The sequence below is a fragment of the Dama dama genome, chromosome 8, assembly GCF_033118175.1.
Source record: "Dama dama isolate Ldn47 chromosome 8, ASM3311817v1, whole genome shotgun sequence".
NCBI classification, from domain to species: Eukaryota; Metazoa; Chordata; class Mammalia; order Artiodactyla; family Cervidae; genus Dama; species Dama dama.
In genome coordinates, this window is record NC_083688.1 from 11,408,612 (window position 1) to 11,425,739 (window position 17,128).

The 17,128-nt window shown below is 36.9% G+C and overlaps 1 protein-coding gene across 9 annotated transcripts in view; it reads left to right on the plus strand.

The window, feature by feature from the left end:
- The window catches only part of EPB41 (erythrocyte membrane protein band 4.1), a 178,624-nt gene that overhangs the window by 119,825 nt on the left and 41,671 nt on the right, over positions 1-17,128 (plus strand). For 6 of the 9 annotated variants that reach the window (XM_061148393.1, XM_061148394.1, XM_061148389.1 and 3 more), the window contains 2 exons: positions 10,470-10,663; positions 15,422-15,484. In XM_061148393.1, the coding sequence (XP_061004376.1) occupies positions 10,470-10,663; positions 15,422-15,484 (257 nt within the window). The remainder of the gene's footprint in view (positions 1-10,469; positions 10,664-15,421; positions 15,485-17,128) is intronic. The other 3 variants (XM_061148388.1, XM_061148392.1, XM_061148395.1) reach the window with 1 other exon arrangement.

Sequence of the window (17,128 nt, forward strand, 5' to 3'; positions counted from 1 at the left end):
AAATTATCCAAGCAGTAGAATTTTTGTTTCTGTACTGCACATCAAGTTTCTTTCTTTCTGGTGTTTCTCTACAAGGCAGATTGTAGTCTTTGATTTATTTATTCTTCATGATAACACTAAGAATTAAGTTCCCTGGTGGCTCAGATGATAAGGAATCCACCTGCAATGCAGGAGACCCAGGTTCGATCCCTGGGTCAGGAAGAGTCTCTGGAGAAGGAAATGGCAACCCACTCCAGTATTCTTGCCTGGAGAACTACCTGGACAGGGGAACCTGGCAGGCTATAGTCTATGGGGTCACAAAGAGGTGGAGACAACTGAGTGAATAACACACACACACAGAAATTAAGCTCAGAGATTAAATAATTTTTCTTAAGATATGATAGCAGGTAAGTGGGTTGGAGTACATGTTGGTTGTTGGATACTTAACTCATTTACTACTTTGTTCAACAATTTGTTGTACGTTTCTGTGTGTCGGGTATTATTCTGGTTTCTGGGGATACAGATGTGAACATACATAGTCCTGCTCTTGTGGGGCTTATGTTTTATGGGTAGAAACAGAAATAAAACAAGTTCAGATAGTGATAAGTGCTGTAAAGAAAACAAAATAGAGTAATGGGAGGGAGCGTGTCTGGGGGTGGGGCAGTTGAGAAGCTGTTTCAGACTGAATTGTTGTTCAGTTGCTCAATTGTGTCCAACTCTTTGTGACCCCGTGGACTGCAGCATGCCAGGCTTCCCTGTCCATCACCAACTCCCGGAATTTACTCAAACTCATGTCCATTGAGTTGATGATACCATCCAACCATCTCATCCTCTGTCATACCCTTTTCCTCCTGCCCTTTATCTTTCCCAGCTTCAGGGTCTTTTCTAATGAGTCAGACTGAGTGGTCCAATCTAAATTCAGAAGGTTTCTCTGAGGAGCTTCATCTGAACTGAAACCTGAATTGTGAGGTTAAATAAATAAATCTGGGGGAAGAACATTCTTGAAGAGAGAGTAGTGAGTATGAAGCCCTGGAGGTAGGAGTGAGCTTAGCAGGTGTCTAGACCAGTGCCGTGCCATAGAACTTTCTGTGAGGATGAAATTCTTCTATTTTGTAATGTGCAGTTTGATAGCCAATAGCCACCTGTGGCCATTATGAACCTGAAATGTGGCTATGAAACTGAGAAACTCATTTTTAACTAAATTTAAATAGACCCATGTGGGTAGTGCAAAGATCTACTCTACTCCAGGCGTAGAAAGGCAGAATAGTGATGAAGTCTGTTGCTGGATTTGCATGAGAGATAGCAGCAGCTGGGACTTGAGTATTGTCATTAAAGATAGTGAAAACGGATCAGGGATATAATTCAGAAGCCAGGCCTGACAGAATTACAGGTAAATTAAGTGTTGGAGATGGTAAGGAAAAGAAAATCAAGATTTTTTCCTAGGTTTCATCATTTAGTACGGTGGGAAAGTCTGAGAGAGGAGCAGAGTTGGACATGTTAAATTTAAGGCATGAAGACTCAGTCCTCATGTCTGCCATATTCTTTTTTATGTATTTATTTTATTATTGGCTGCACTTGATCTTCATTGCTCTGCATGGGCTTTCTCCGGTTGTGGTGAGTGGGGGTTACTCTTCATTGCAGTGCACGGCCTTTTCACTGCAGTAGCTTCTCTTGTTGCTGAGCACAGGCTCTAGTTTCAAAGGCTTCAGTAGTTGTAGCATGTGGGCTCAGTAATTGTGGCACATGGCTTAGCTGCTCCGTGGCATGTGGAATCTTCCTGGACCAGGGATCAAACCCATGTCCCCTGCACTGGCGATTGGATTCTCAACCAGATTCTTCCCTTAACAAGGGGAGTCCTGCCATATTCTTATAACAACATAAAGGCATCGCCTTCTTGACCAGTAAATCACCCTACCTCCAGTTTACTTTAGTTTTGGAGAGCTATCATTCCCATTATTTTATCCCCATTTTTCAGTGAGAAAACTATAATTGGAAAATTTAAGCAGCTTGTTCAAGACCTCACAGATAGCTTAAACAAAACCCCACATCTATCCAATACCATATTCCATGGTGTTTTCCACTTAATGAAATTTCATTGTTATATAGATATTATGCCTGATGTATCTTTTCTTTCTAATAGCAAAATAACCAACAGTTCAAGGGTTATTGAGCTTTGGTAGTTTGACCAAATTAGAAAGTTTTACTTAGAAAGACTCTTCTATTACTTGTAGAAGTCATATGTTGATTGTTTCTCTTTTTCTGGCTGTAGAAACCTCATAGATCAGGATTTTAAAAAAGCTTGATGTCTCTGTCTATTGACTAATATTGGCCAGTTCTTATTAAGTTATACACTGTGTTCTTAGGGGGGAAATCTGTAAGATATTATAGAAAAACCCGAATGAACTTTTTTGACCATAAAAAAGTTGTCACTCATATCCTGATGACTAATGAACTTAAGTACCTTTTCACAGTTTATAGCTACTTGCATAGCATTATTTCTGAAGTGCCTGTTCAAATCTTCTGCTCATATTTTTATTGGGCTGCCTGTCTTATTAATTTGTGGGTGTTCTTTATATACTCTTGTCTTACTTTCAATCTCAGGGAGAAAGCATCAGTATTTCATCATTAAGTGTGATGTTTGCTCTGGGTTTACATAGCTACCTCTTATCAGAGAAGGAAACTTCTGAGAGTTTTTATCATGAATAAATGGTGACTTTTATCAAATGCTTTTTACTTCATTAGTTGATATAGTAATAGGATTTTTCTCCTTCTTTATGTTACATGATGGCTTACACTGATTGACTTTCCATTGTTAAGCCTTCTTGGCATTCTTGAAGTAAACTCAATTTGATCATAGTATATTCTTCTTATGTCAGTTAAGGCTTTCTGCAGTGATGTTCATGAGAGAGATAGGCCTGTAATTTTCCTTTCTTGTAAATGTTGTCAGGTTTTAGTATCAAGTTTATGTTGCCCTCAAAGTAAATTGAGAAGTATCCCCTCTTTCTGCTCTCTGGAAGAGTTTGGATAAGATTGGTATTATTTCTCCCTCAATGTTTGGGAAGAATTCACCTATAAATTCTAGCCAGCTGGTTCTAAAGATTCCTTTGTGGCAGGGTTCTTTGCTTTCAGATTCAGTGTCTTTATTATAAAGGACTATTAAGATGTTCTAGTTCTTGTTTCAGTTTTGGTAATTGTGCTTTTTCTAGGAAATGCCCGTTCCATCTAAATTTTCAAGTGTATTGCCATAAAGTTCTATTTTTTTTAATATTTGTAAGATCTACAGCAATGTCCCCTTCTGTGTTCCTCATATTGGTATGTTATACACCTATCCCTCTTTTTTTTTTTTAAACAAGCTTGTAACTGATCTGTTAATTTTATTAATCTTTCCAAAGAACCAGTTTTGGGTTTTGTTTTCTTTCTGTCATATATTTTTAATTTAACTTTTGCCAGCTAGTATTTTTATTATTTTCTTTTTACTTTTTTTTGAACTGTTCTTTTTCTAATTTCTTAAGAGAATATCTGTTGATGTTTATTATTTCTTACAGCCTAACCTTAGAATTTAAGTGACTTGCCTAACATCACATAGTCAGTGACAGAGCTCGGAATATCTAAAACTGTTCTGCCAGTGCCATGGTTTTTATCCTTCACCAAGATAACTTCTTTTCTGTAGAAGAGGAGGGATAAACGATGTCATTAGACAGTTCATTGAGCACTTAGTATGCTCTAGGTACTGTTCTAAATGTTTTATATATATTATCTTTTAAACATCTAAATTGCATATAAACTGAGTAGGACACTTTTTGTAGTTCTGTTTGCAAATGTCTTCTGTTTCTCTGTGTACTGTCTGCTCAGTATAAGAATTTGAAAACGTGTCTATAAAAACTATTTTTCCTCCTTTTCCCAGATCCTTTTCCATTCTTCTTATTAGAGAGACTTTCCCCTATTAGGCCTCCCCCCTTTTTAAATTAACATAAGCCTCTAAGCTCAAGATGGTGTATTAGGGAAACTTTAATAAGTATTACTTTATAAGAGACCTCATTTTAATGAACATTCCCTTTCTCTTTTGTTCTATCTGGTGCTCAGAGCATCTGCTTCACCAGCTAAAGAACTAAAACTGATTCAGATACCAATTTGTATGATAGAGTAGGAGGTCACAAGAATATGCTAATAATGATGACAAGGATTTTTCAGCTTATATTTTTGTTGCATTTTTTTCTTTTCTTTTCTTTTTTTTACAACCTCTGACAGGAGCAGTTTATTAAACAAAATTATGTTTTTATTTTAAACCTGCCTTGCAAAGAGCAGGGGCTACAATTTCTGGAAGGAGCCATAAATAAATAAAAAAGAGCCATAATTCATGCAAAGAAGCATTTTGTAATCTGTTTACAGTTCGGTTGCCTCACCACCTTGTAACCCAAGCCCTGAGTCAAATAATTGTAGAATTGTTGCTCAATTTGAAAACCTTCCTGGAGTCATGTCTTTTTTTTTTTTTTTTTTTAATTAGTTGGAGGCTAATCACTTCACAACATTTCAGTGGGTTTTGTCATACATTGATATGAATCAGCCATAGAGTTACACGTATTCCCCATCCCGATCCCCCCTCCCACCTCCCTCTCTACCCGATTCCTCTGGGTCTTCCCAGTGCACCAGGCCCGAGCACTTGTCTCATGCATCCCACCTGGGCTGGTGATCTGTTTCACCATAGATAGTATACATGCTGCTCTTTCGAAACATCCCACCCTCACCTCCCACAGAGTTCAAAAGTCTGTTCTGTACTTCTGTGTCTCTTTTTCTGTTTTTCATATAGGGTTATCATTACCATCTTTCTAAATTCCATATGCATTTTTTGATTTTCAAACCATTTCTATATATTCCTATTTAGTGCCAACAATCTAATGGACAAAAAGCATTTAGGAATTCTTGTTTTACTATTGAGGAAACTGGGGCACAAAACAGTCATATAACTTCCTAGGTTCACACACCAAGCCATATCCATCCTGTGAGTTGCAGTGATTCTTGCCAGGGGAATACATCCATGTTGTCTTAGGAGCTTTAAAACAAAACAAATGCCCAAGCTTCACTCAGATACTACATCTGTCTGTGGTGGAGATGAGCATCAGCTGGGTTTTTTTGTTCGTTTTTTCAAGATCCAAAGATGAATCATGCTCCTCTGATAATGGAACCACTGACCCATTGCATACCTATTGTACCTGTGCCATCCTAGCAGAAATTGTGCTAGTCACAGAGCTAGAACTAGAATTTAAGACTCCTTTTACTCAATATGATCGTTTTGAGTTTTACTCTTCACTGCCCTAATAAATAATTCGATTCTATTGTTGTCAGATAAGAGCAATATAATACTGGAGTTAATGGGCCCACAAACTGATCACAACCAGGACTCTTCTTTGTCTAGACCTTCAGAAATGGGAAATAATTCAATTTTTAGAGTTAAGTGTTCTCTGTATATGCACCAAAATCTTTTAATAGCTAACAAATGAACTCATAAAACTGAAAAGCCAGAATATCTTAAGAAGTAAGCACTACCTCCAACACTGATATGAAAAAGCATTGAATTAGACAGTCTAAATGGGTGAATTTTATAGTATGTGACTTATATCTCAAGTTGTTTAAAAATACAAGAAAAATAAAAAAATAAAAAGACAAGAACCACAGTCACTACCATGATTCTCTGTTGTGATCCACACTTTTTATAGCCTTTTTATGGAGAAAAGGAATTTGCTTCTCTCCAGAGGTCCTAGGTGATATTTTACGCTTGAATTGCATATCAATGTGTATTTTTACTCAGCATACTCTTGAAATAATATTAACCTGTAAGAAAAAAATACAAAGATCTACATATGACTTTAAAGTTATTAATATTTAGTATTTGTAAAGTATTTTTTTTTATTAGTTCTACCACTTTATTGCTACCAACCCATTTCCCTCCACCCTCATGCACACATGCTCAGTCATGTAATCCCATGGACTTCAGCCCACCAGACTCCTCTGTCCATGGACTTTTCCAGGCAAGAATACCGGAGTGGGTTGCCATTTCCTTCTCCTGTAAAGTATTTTTATATCCAACTTTCCCTTAGAGTTGGGGAAATAGATGGGGAAACAATGGAAACAGTGAGAGATTTTATTTTCTTGGGCTCCAAAATCACTGCAGCTGGTGACTGCAGCCATGAAATTAAAAGATGCTTGCTCCTTGGAAGAAAAGTTATGACCTATGTAGATAGCATATGAAAAAGCAGAGACATTACTTTGCCAACAAAGGTCCGTCTAGTCAAAGCTATGGTTTTTCTAGTAGTCTTGTATGTATGTGAGAGTTAGACCATATAAAAAGCTGAGCGCTAAAGAATTGATGCTTTTGAACTGTGGTGTTGGAGAAGACTCTTGAGAGTCCCTTGGACTGCAAGGAGATCCAGCCAGTCCATCCTAAAGGAGATCAGTCCTGAATATTCATTGGAAGGACTGAAGCTCCAATACTTTGGCCACCTGATGCGAAGAACTGACTCATTTGAAAAGACCCTGATGCTGGGAAAGATTGAAGGCGGGAGGAGAAGGGGACGACAGAGGACGAGATGGTTTGATGGCATCACCGACTCGATGGACATGAGTTTGAGCAAGCTCCAGAAGTTGGTGATGGACAGGGAAGCCTGGCGTGCTGCCATCCGTGGGATCCCTGAATTGGAAAAGACTGAGCAACTGAACTGAACTTCCCATAGAGTTAATATCTTCCATATTTTGCAAATGATGCAACTTTCTGCCTCTGTTTCTAACTGCCAGTTACCACACTTATACCTACTTTTCCTCATATAGCACAGATTGCCAGGGCTAGGAATACTGAAAACTTAAATCGTTTGGCTCTGCAGTATTAGTGTTGGATTAAAACCAAATGCAAGTGGCAAAATAACACATGGTGAAAGCATGGGCTATGCTTCTCTGATGCCAGACAGAGTCGAATTAATTCTTTGAGAGGAGGTGTGAATACACATGTATAATGATACTTTAACACAACTGTGAGCAAAATATTTTGTCACATTCCCCTGTGTTGTTAGCTTTGGTCTGCCATCTGCCATTCTTGCATTGACGGGCTTAGAGCACCCATGAAGAGCAGGGACTTGCAAGAGGCTACAGAGTTTCTACTGAAAGATAAATTAGATCCTTGGGTTTCTGTTGTTTTTTTCCTGTGAATCCCCTGAGGAGTGATTTCTTTCTCTAGAGCTCATTACAGTACATCAAGCATTTCTTTTTTGGTGTTGTGTATATGAAATACTTGTGAGTTTCAATTTTTTAATCTGTCCTGATTCATGGAATACCTTTTGTTTTACCTAATTTTTACTGCTTATGAATCTAAATTTATCAGGAAAAGTTAATTTCAGTATACTCAATGTAAGAATGGAGGAAAGTGTGTAATAAAAATTATACAGATTTCCATGTAATTTAATTAATATTTTAAAGTCTCAGCACATGAAGGTTAATGATCAGAAATATTAAATCATATGGAAACACACTACATTTCTAGACATTGCCAGTGGGCTCTTACTGCAACGTGTATGGATGTCCTCTTTTAATTGCTGAAAGAATGAAGATAAAAAGCATAAAAAGAGTATGAGTGATTGTTTTTAAGTGAGTGATGTGAAACTTAGATGCCCAGTAATCCAAACCAAAACAGCTCTTAACTCTGTGAAAAGATCAAACTTTTGTCATAAGCATATATTGTATATTCCCTCTAGATCAGTTCAGTCTCTCAGTCGTGTCCGACTCTTTGTGACCCCATGAACCGCAGCACGCCAGGCCTCCCTGTCCATCAGCAACTCCCAGAGTCTACCCAAACCCATGTGCACTGAGTCAGTGATGCCATCCAACCATCTCATCCTCTGTCGTCCCCTTCTCCTCCTGCGCTCAATCTTTCCCAGCATCAGGGTCTTTTCAAGTGAGTCAGCTCTTCGCATCAGGTGGCCAAAGGATTGGAATTTCAGCTTCAACATCAGTCCTTCCAATGAACACCCAGGACTGATCTCCTTTAGGATGGACTGGTTGGATCTCCTTGCAGTCCAAGGGACTCTCAAGAGTCTTCTCCAACACCACAGTTCTAAAGCAATTCCCTCTAAAGCAATCTATATATAGTCTTTGCCCTAAATTAGGGTTAATTAACCTAGCAAGCTTATACATTAGAGCCAGTAACCCTTCCTACTTCTCAGCTGTGACAACCAAAAATGTTTCCAGATGTTGCCAAATGTTCTTGGGGGGGTGGGCAAAATCACCCCTGGTTGAGAACTGCTGCTCTAGATATATTAGAGAATGGGAGCAATGATGCAGAGTGATAAGACTCTGGAAGAGAGTAGGGTGGAACTTTGTTGTTTTGATTATTTTAAGGACTAAAGACCAAAGGTTTTGAATTTATTTTATTTTTTAAATTAATTTTTATTAGAGTATAGTTGATTTACAACGTGTTAGTTTCTGCTGTACGGCACAGCGAATCAGGTGTATATATATATATATATATGATATATATATATATATCTCCATTCTTTCTAGATTACTTTCCCAATAGGTCATTACAGCATGTTGAGTAGAATTCCCTGTGCTATACAGTTGGTTCTTTAGTTATCTGTTTTCTATGTAGTAGTATGTATATGTCAGTCCCAATCTTCCAATTTATTCCTCTCCACGCCTTTCCCCTTTGGGAACCATAAGTTTGTTTTCTACATCTGTCAATCTATTTCTGTTTCATAAATAAGGTCATTTGTATTGGGTTGGCCAAAAAGTTCATTCTAGTTTTTCCATATGATGTAATGGAAAAACCTCAATAAACTTTTTGGCCAACCCAGTAACACTGTTTTTTTTTTTTTTTAATATTCCACATATGAGTGGTAACATGTGATACTTGTCTTTTGTGTCTGACTTCACGCAGTATGACAATCTCTAGGTCCATCTGTGTCCTTGCAGATGGCATTGTCTTGTCCTTTTTTATGGTTGAGTAATATTCCATTGTATATACATACATACCACATCTTCTTTATTTATTCATTCATCCATCGGTGGACATTTAGGTTGCTTCCATGCCCTGGCTGTTGTAAATAATGCTGCAATGAATATTAGGGTGTATGTAACTTTTTGAATTATGATTTTCTCCAGATACATGCCCAGGAGTGGAATGGCTGGATCATATGATAACTCTGTCTTTAGTGTTTTAAGGAACATGCATACTGTTCTCCATAGCGGCTGTACCAATTTACATTCCCAACAGCAGTGTTGAAGGGTTCCCTTTCTATACACTCTCTATAGCATTTATTGTTTGTAGACTTCTTTGATGATGGCTATTCTGATTGATATGATACTTCATTGTAGTTTTGATTTGCATTTCTCTAATAATTAGTGATGTTGAGCATCTTTTCATGTGCCTCTTGGTCATCTGCATGTCTTCTTTGCAGAAATGCCTGTTTAGATCTTCCACCCATTTTTTGATTGGGTTGTTTGTTTTTTTGACATCGAGCTGCATAAGCTATTTGTGTATTTTGGAAATTAATCCCTTGTTGGTCACTTTGTTTGCAAATATTCTCTTCCATCCTGTGGATTGTCTTTTCGTTTTGTTCATAGTTTTCTTTGCTGTGAAAAAGCTTTAAGTTTAATTAGGTTCCATTGGTTTATTTTTGTTTTTATTTTCATTACTCCAGGAAGTGGATCAAAAAAGATCTTGCTGCAATTTATGTCAGAGAGTATTCTATAAACTGATTAAATGCCCCAGCCAAAAGACATAAACTAGCTGAATGGATTGAATTTTACATTTTAATGAAAAAGTTAAAAAGAAAAATGTCTGGTTCAAAGATTTGCTCTTAAATAACCATCAAAAAGTGTACATGTCTTATAAGAAGATTCCTTTATCCCAAGTTATTTTGTAATCATTCCAAGTTATTTTGTAATCATTCCAAGGGGGCTTAACAGAAAAATCAGACTTAATCCTCTTTTCTAGAATATATTTTTAGGTTACTGAAATCACCTATAAGTAAATGCATCTTTATTTCAAAAAGTCTTCCTGGAAGAAATCAGACTTAATTAACCCTTTTTCTCCTTCATAGACTACCTTGCAAGTTCTTGAAGCTAATAGATTACAAGGTTAAACAATCTTGCCAACTTTTTAATAAAATGAGCTTTTCATTTTTTTTTTCGTATTTTGCTGTCTACACTCAATCCCCCACTCCCCACCCCGTCCTGCCTCCCATCCCACCCTTTATAGAATATGATCATCATCAGGAGTTTTTAGCTTTTCTGTCAGGGTTCTTCTAACTTTTTTATGGCCACTATAGCTGTTGGTCATTTACCAGAACATTAATAATTCATTTTTTTACCTTCTATTTGTTAGCCACTGGACATTGTAACACTCATATGTGTTCTGAAGCCACAGTTATTTCACATGGTGGCTGTGAAGGTGGTACAGTGACTCTCGCCTTCACTTCTCTTTCACTTTTGTCTTCTTCATGCAGCAGCGGCCGTTGAGTCAGCAGACCGAAGTCCTCGGCCCACCTCTGCACCAGCCATTGCTCCGAGTCAAGCCGCAGAGGGCGGTGTCCCAGGTGCACCTGTCAAGAAAGCACAGAAGGAAACAGTGCAGGTTGAAGTGAAAAAGGAAGAGGCACCACCTGAGGATGCTGAGCCAGAGCCCACAGAAGCATGGAAGGTATGTCGTAAGCCCAGAGGTCCAGCTCACTCACTTTCTGATTCAGAGGTGTTGACTCCTTGACCAGGAGGGTTCTCAAAGCACTGGTTTTTGTTAAATCCTAACAAAGTTATTTCTTCCTTACTCTTTCTGAAAGAAGGTAGCTCCCTGTAAACCTGTAAAATATTTTCAAAGAATTACGTCATGAAGACTGTAAGCTGTCCCAGATGTTTTCAGGTGACACACAGCTTTACCCAACTTAAATTTTAAAAACCGAGTCTGTGAAACACACCAGCACTGTGATCATCTGCTTTTAAAAATAATTTTTACTCATCCAGAAGGAATCTCTACATTCCTTTCTAAGAGTAAGCTCAGCTAGTATGATTAAAATATAATTTGATTTCCTAAAATGGATATATGTGTAATGTGCCCAAAGAATATCCAGATATTATATGAAGCACATATATGTGGTTGTTCAAATCTTAAGTAACTTTATAAAAAGAAGATCCATTATGTAAGGAAAGTTATGCTACTGAGTTGTTTATAGTTCTGAGTTGATTGTACCACAGTCACTGAACTTTGTTGAAAAATCACAAGTTTCATTAGTAGATTTCCCAGGAGTAACTGTACCTGAACTCATCTTTTATATGTTGATGAACTTTTAAAAATACATTTAAGCAGCGATAGAGTTGTGGTGTCAGTTCAGATTTATTAAAGTAAATACAAGTCTCACTGTTGACTACAGAAATTAATAGAAATGATCTTTATAAGAAAAGCTACGATTTTATATGTCTGTTAAGAAATGTAAAACTGTGTAAGACCTTAGTAAGTGCTCTCACCTTGGCAGATTGATTAATTCTGTTCTTTTGGAGCTAGTTCAATATCTAGTTTATCTATAAAGCGTGGCCAATCTGGCTCTGTTTTGATTGTATTAAAAAAGTATTTGGTGTGACATAGTTCTCACTGTCCTTTGAGACAAACTTGAGTCCAGAGGTAGGGGAGAGTGAATGAATGGTAAGTGTTTGCATTTTTGTATATAGCCAGATGTGCTTGCCATTGGCCACAAGGTTCCTCATCAACAGTGCCTTTTTGATGCTAGACTACTTCAGTTTTTAATGTTAGGGGAGCTCACCTAGCACTTTGACCATCTTTTCATTTATATTGCTAACTGAAAATGTTGAATTACTGGAAGTAGCAAGGGAATCTTTCTGGTGGCGAAGATTCCTTTGGCTTTGTGCTAACTTCCTTGTTCTTTCACCTATCTGGCAGACACAAGTATTTTCATGAATAGGTTCCCTTTGCTTTTGGGACCTCAGCAGAGTGGAGAGATCACTTCCTGTTATATGCTCACCATTTAGGTGCCAGTAGGGGGCCTTCTTGCTGGTTAATTCTATATAAATACATTTTGAGACACTTGTATTGAGATCAGACTGAAAGCCACTTCTGATAACCTTCTATTACTGTACTGTTAGTGACAGAGCTAACAGTGAGTTGAGTTAATTTTATTTGTAGCAGTTGGAAACTAATTGTGGCATTTGCCTGAAGCTATATTTACTATATAAAGCTGCAGTAGTAATAAAGTAGCCCTGTAATTGTGGCAATCTCATTACCTAACACTAATTTGGTGCCAGATAGAGAGCTTTTTGGCATCTTGAGTCATTTGACAAGACCTATTTTGCAGGTGTGGAGACAGGACCTTTCCTCATGTGCATATTTATCTCAGTTAATATTCTCTATAGGAGTATACACAGAACTATTGTTGTTGCTTTGGTCTCCATTCTTAAACTGATGTAGAGGCTCTCAACTTCTTGCTATTGGATTGCTAAGGACCCAAAGCAAGAAGTCATTATTCATTTAAACAAGTAATTTAAGCTTTACCAAATAATTCAAAACTTCCATTTGCTAAGCATTCACAACTCTATGAAGATATTCTCTCCATTCTATCAATAAAAAACTTGAAACTCAGAGGTGAAATGACTTGTGAATAGCCACACAGCAAGTCTACTGGGATTCAGAGCAGAAGTAACCCAAATTGTTACTTACCCCAGCAGTTAAAAGGGCTGTAGCCAGATGTGCTTGTGATTTGACAGTGTCACAAAAGTTTGGTGTCATCTTATGTTCCTTATATTATGTTCCTTATATTCTGTCCCAGAGAAAATAGCACAATGACATTATATTCTGAGGTAAGGCTGCCAAACGTGATCAAGAAGAAGATGTCAAGGAAATTCCCTGACAGTCCAGCGGTTAGGACTCTGCGCTTTCACTGCTGAGGGCCCAGGGTTCCATCCCTGGTTGGGGAACCAGCAAGCTGCTTGGAAGCCAAAAAAAAAAAAAAAAAGAATATGTCAAAACTACAAATTAATGAAGTTCTGTGAAGAATGTAAAGATACAAAGTGATTGATTTGACCCTTAATAAAAACATTTTTCTCATTTTGATATATCCAGTGCTTTAGGCATTGCTTACTATTATTATGCTTTCTCTTAACAATCTTGTTTTTTAAATTTATGCTTACTCTACTTGGGGCATATAAAATGACTGCTACTAAAGGTATTTCAAAGCTAAGCAGGAGGCATTAGTTACTATCTTCCTACTACTAAGGATGAATCTTTCACATCCACCGAACACATGGGCTCCCACTCCCTGGAGAGGAGAGTACAGTGTGTTGAATGTTGCAGCTGAGCCCTGTGTGTGCTTATTTATAAATCTGCCTTGGAAGTAACTGCATGCATCAGTAACATTTGCATTGAGTTTATTTTGATGTGTTGTTGTCTAATAAACTCAAGGGTTAAACTGCTTCCTTAAGTAGATTGATCAACTAACAGAACTTTTTGTATTTACCTGTTTGGTGTCCTATGTGATTTATTTTATGTGTAAAAAGCTTTAAGTGTAAAGATTTTCTTTTTGTTTCTGTCATGTATGTCACACATGGATATCTTCATTTGTATGTTTGTTTTTAACTGTCATTTAAAATACTTCTACATTTTTTGAAAAGGAAAACATGACTTTTTAAAGCCTAAGTTATTATTTTTAGTAAGTACTTTTTAAGAAACAAATAGAAACATGTTTTCTTCATCAATAGAATAATTACCTTAATTTTTTTTTTTTTTATCCTTTGGCTGTCCATATTACCTCTTTAGCCGTCCATATTACCTCTTTAGCCTTGAGAATGTGATGGTGAACTGACAGATTGCTATTGAGAGCAGCGTCCTTCTCTGTAACACCCCCTGTATGATTGCATCATTATGATTACTTATCAGTTTATTTTACAACCACCTAAAGATGTGGCTGTTTTGGAAATAATGCCATTCATAGAAACCTACTAACCTGAAATGTTTTTACCACTTTATTTCTTAAATGTAGGTGGAAAAAACCCACATCGCGGTCACAATACCCACCCCAAATGGTGACCAAACACAGGTTTGTGCCAGCAGGCCACTTATTCCTTTTTCCCTCCCTCCCTAATTTTTCTTCTCCCGTCTACCCTGCTCCTTTAAAAAAAAAAAAAAATATATATATATATATATATATAAAATGAAGGTTCAAACAAACTTCAATGAGTCAATATTTTATCATTTTTCTTTCTTTTTTTTTTAATAATGGCAAAACAGAAGCTTGCAGAAAAACCTGAAGATCTGATAAGAATGAGGAAGGTTAGCCATTTTTCACTTTCACAATATCATATTACCATCACCCCTGCTGACTTTCATATTGCATTAAAAAGACAGTGATCCATTCTTTTCATTGATTTCTCTTAAGCTGGGAGTACTTTCAAGTAGCAGATGTATACACACACATACACACACACATATACACACAAATGTGTATATATATATATATATACACACACACATATGTATACTAAAGAAATTATAATCCTGTACTATATATTGAAAATAATCATTAAAATAAACTTTTTCAGTGTGAAAACACCTTCTTAAACACAGTGAAATAATAGTGAAGGCCAAATCTATCCTTTAAACTATATAAGAAATATTTCGCAGTGGCACCACATGCTTGGAATCAACAATACGCATTCAGTATTTATGCTCAATGGACTTGAGTTTGAGCAAACTCTGGGGGTTCGTGAAGGACAGGGAAGCCTGGTGTGCTTCTGTCTATGGGATCATAAAGAGTCAGACATGACTTAGCAACTAAACAACAACATTATGGAAACCATCATAGCAGCAACTCCCGGTATTGCTAATAATTACGGGTTTGGCTGTTCTGTGTCTCACTCTTCTCAACCAGGGAGTGGGATGAGTGTTTTTACTGAATAGAATATTGACTGATATGTATAAAATGTCCTTAGATCTTTCTTATGGAAGGTGTTAGAGATGTACGTACTGCAGTATTACTGAATATGAAATAATGTCAAAAAGCTAAATAATGTTTTAAAACATTTCCTTACTCCATGGAACACAGAGATTCAAGACTTCTTAAAGTCATGCGTTTTAAGATAACCCTCAAACAGCTTAGCTTCAAAAAGGAGCATAAAACAGCTTGTTATGTAAGAAGCCAATGAAGCCAGGAGCACTGTCTGTTTAAATAACATCATCGCATTCTCCCCATCATTCATGAACAAGGCCATCCATTTTCTGCTGGTAATCGTGTCCTCTGTGTGTCCTTGTGGTTCTGTAACCATTTCATGTTGGCATATGCTTCGCTGTGGACATTTAATTTTAAATATTTTTTTGGTTTGCCAATTTGCAGTTTTTTCCCGCAAGAACAACATTTTAATTTTTTATGCTTTTCTGTTTTTCCCTCTTTCATTTTCACAGAAAAAGAGAGAGAGACTAGATGGTGAAAACATTTATATCAGACATAGCAATTTAATGTTGGAGGTTTGTATGAACTTGAAGCTTATTTCAGTTGGTTGCCTGTAACCTGCATTCTTCGCTGATCCCCTTTCTTCTTTCTGGGCTGTGTTTGGTTTTGCATGCCGTTGCATGAGAGAACTTTAGGTTTAAGATGCTTTTGCATGTTGGTAAACGTAAAGATATGCAACCATCTCTACTTTTGAATCTTTAGTTTCCATTTCTCATACTTATCCGAAAATATATGATTGGGACTACCTCTCTGCATCCCATGGTTCCATTGTTTTACCCACTTTTAGAAAGAACAGTATCACTGTTTAAAAGTTTCTTGAATTGTCCAAGAGTATAAGTGTCTCAAGCATCAAATTTGTATGGTTTTTTAATCGTCTGAACTTAGAGAGTGTGGAAAAGTATGATCACAATTCAAAATGGACTTATGAAAATGACAAAAGAATAGTCAGGGGAAAAAAAGTAAAATACAGGAAGGAAAGAATGGAGGCTGGCATTTAATAAGTAGTTCATATGATATAAGATAGTTTAATTATAAAACAAGTCTGAAAGTGAAAGTCGCTCAGTCATGTCCAACTCTTTGTGACCCTATGGGCTGTACAGTCCATGGAATTCTTTAGGCCAGAATACTGGAGTGGATAGCCTTTCCCTTCTCCAGGGCATCTTCCCAATCCAGGGATCGAACCCAGGTCTCCTGCATTGCAGGCAGATTCTTTACCAGTTGAGCCACAAGGGAAGCCCAAAACAAGTCTATGGGTATGGAATTTTTATTTTAAAGAGAAAATTGAAGCTTAGAGAAATTAAGTAATTTCTTTGCGGTTATAGACTAGTAAATCGGTAAAGCTCAGATTTGTGTTAGGATCCATCTAATTATTAAACTACACTTTTCTCCCATTCAGAAATAGCAACATACTATCTGCTATAGGAATTGTAAGGTCATTATACTCAATATTGATCAGATTTTCACCAAACTTATATTAGTATACCTTATCCAGTTTCAGACTCCACACTGGATAAGGAAATATAAAACTAACTAGAAGATTAGAGGAACTCTATGAGGAAAAATGAAGGAAATTGGAGTGATTCTATGAAAAAACAGATCATGTTTACACATCAGAAACTCTTCTCTGATGACCTAATTATGACTCCACTCAAGACAAAACCAAAAGAAATAAATATAAATTCTGACATCATGGATTTAACTCAAGTACAAAGGAAATAAAACTGTGTGGGAAGATGATAAATGGTTCTTGCCTTCAGGAAGCATACAATATAGGGACAAGTGGAAGGGAGAAACAGTGAATAAGTAAACTGATAAAATGATTACAAGTTATTATAAAAGCTGTGAAGGAAATAGACAGTATGGTATGCTAATAAAAAGGATCTGCTCCAAATCAGGTGGACAGGGACATTGTCTCTGATGAGGTAATGCTTTGCTGAGACCTGAAAGATGAACATGTGTAACAGTATTATTAAAGTGGAAGTTTGAAGAAATTTTTTTAGATAGAACTCAGCTTCCAGGAATTAGTTAACCTCATCTAATTCTTTATCAATACATATATTTTGAGTGCCTGATAGGAAGATACTTTGATAAAAATAAACTATGGCCAGTTTTCATTAACCATGTACTGCGTGGTGGGCACAATACTAAGTGCTTTATAT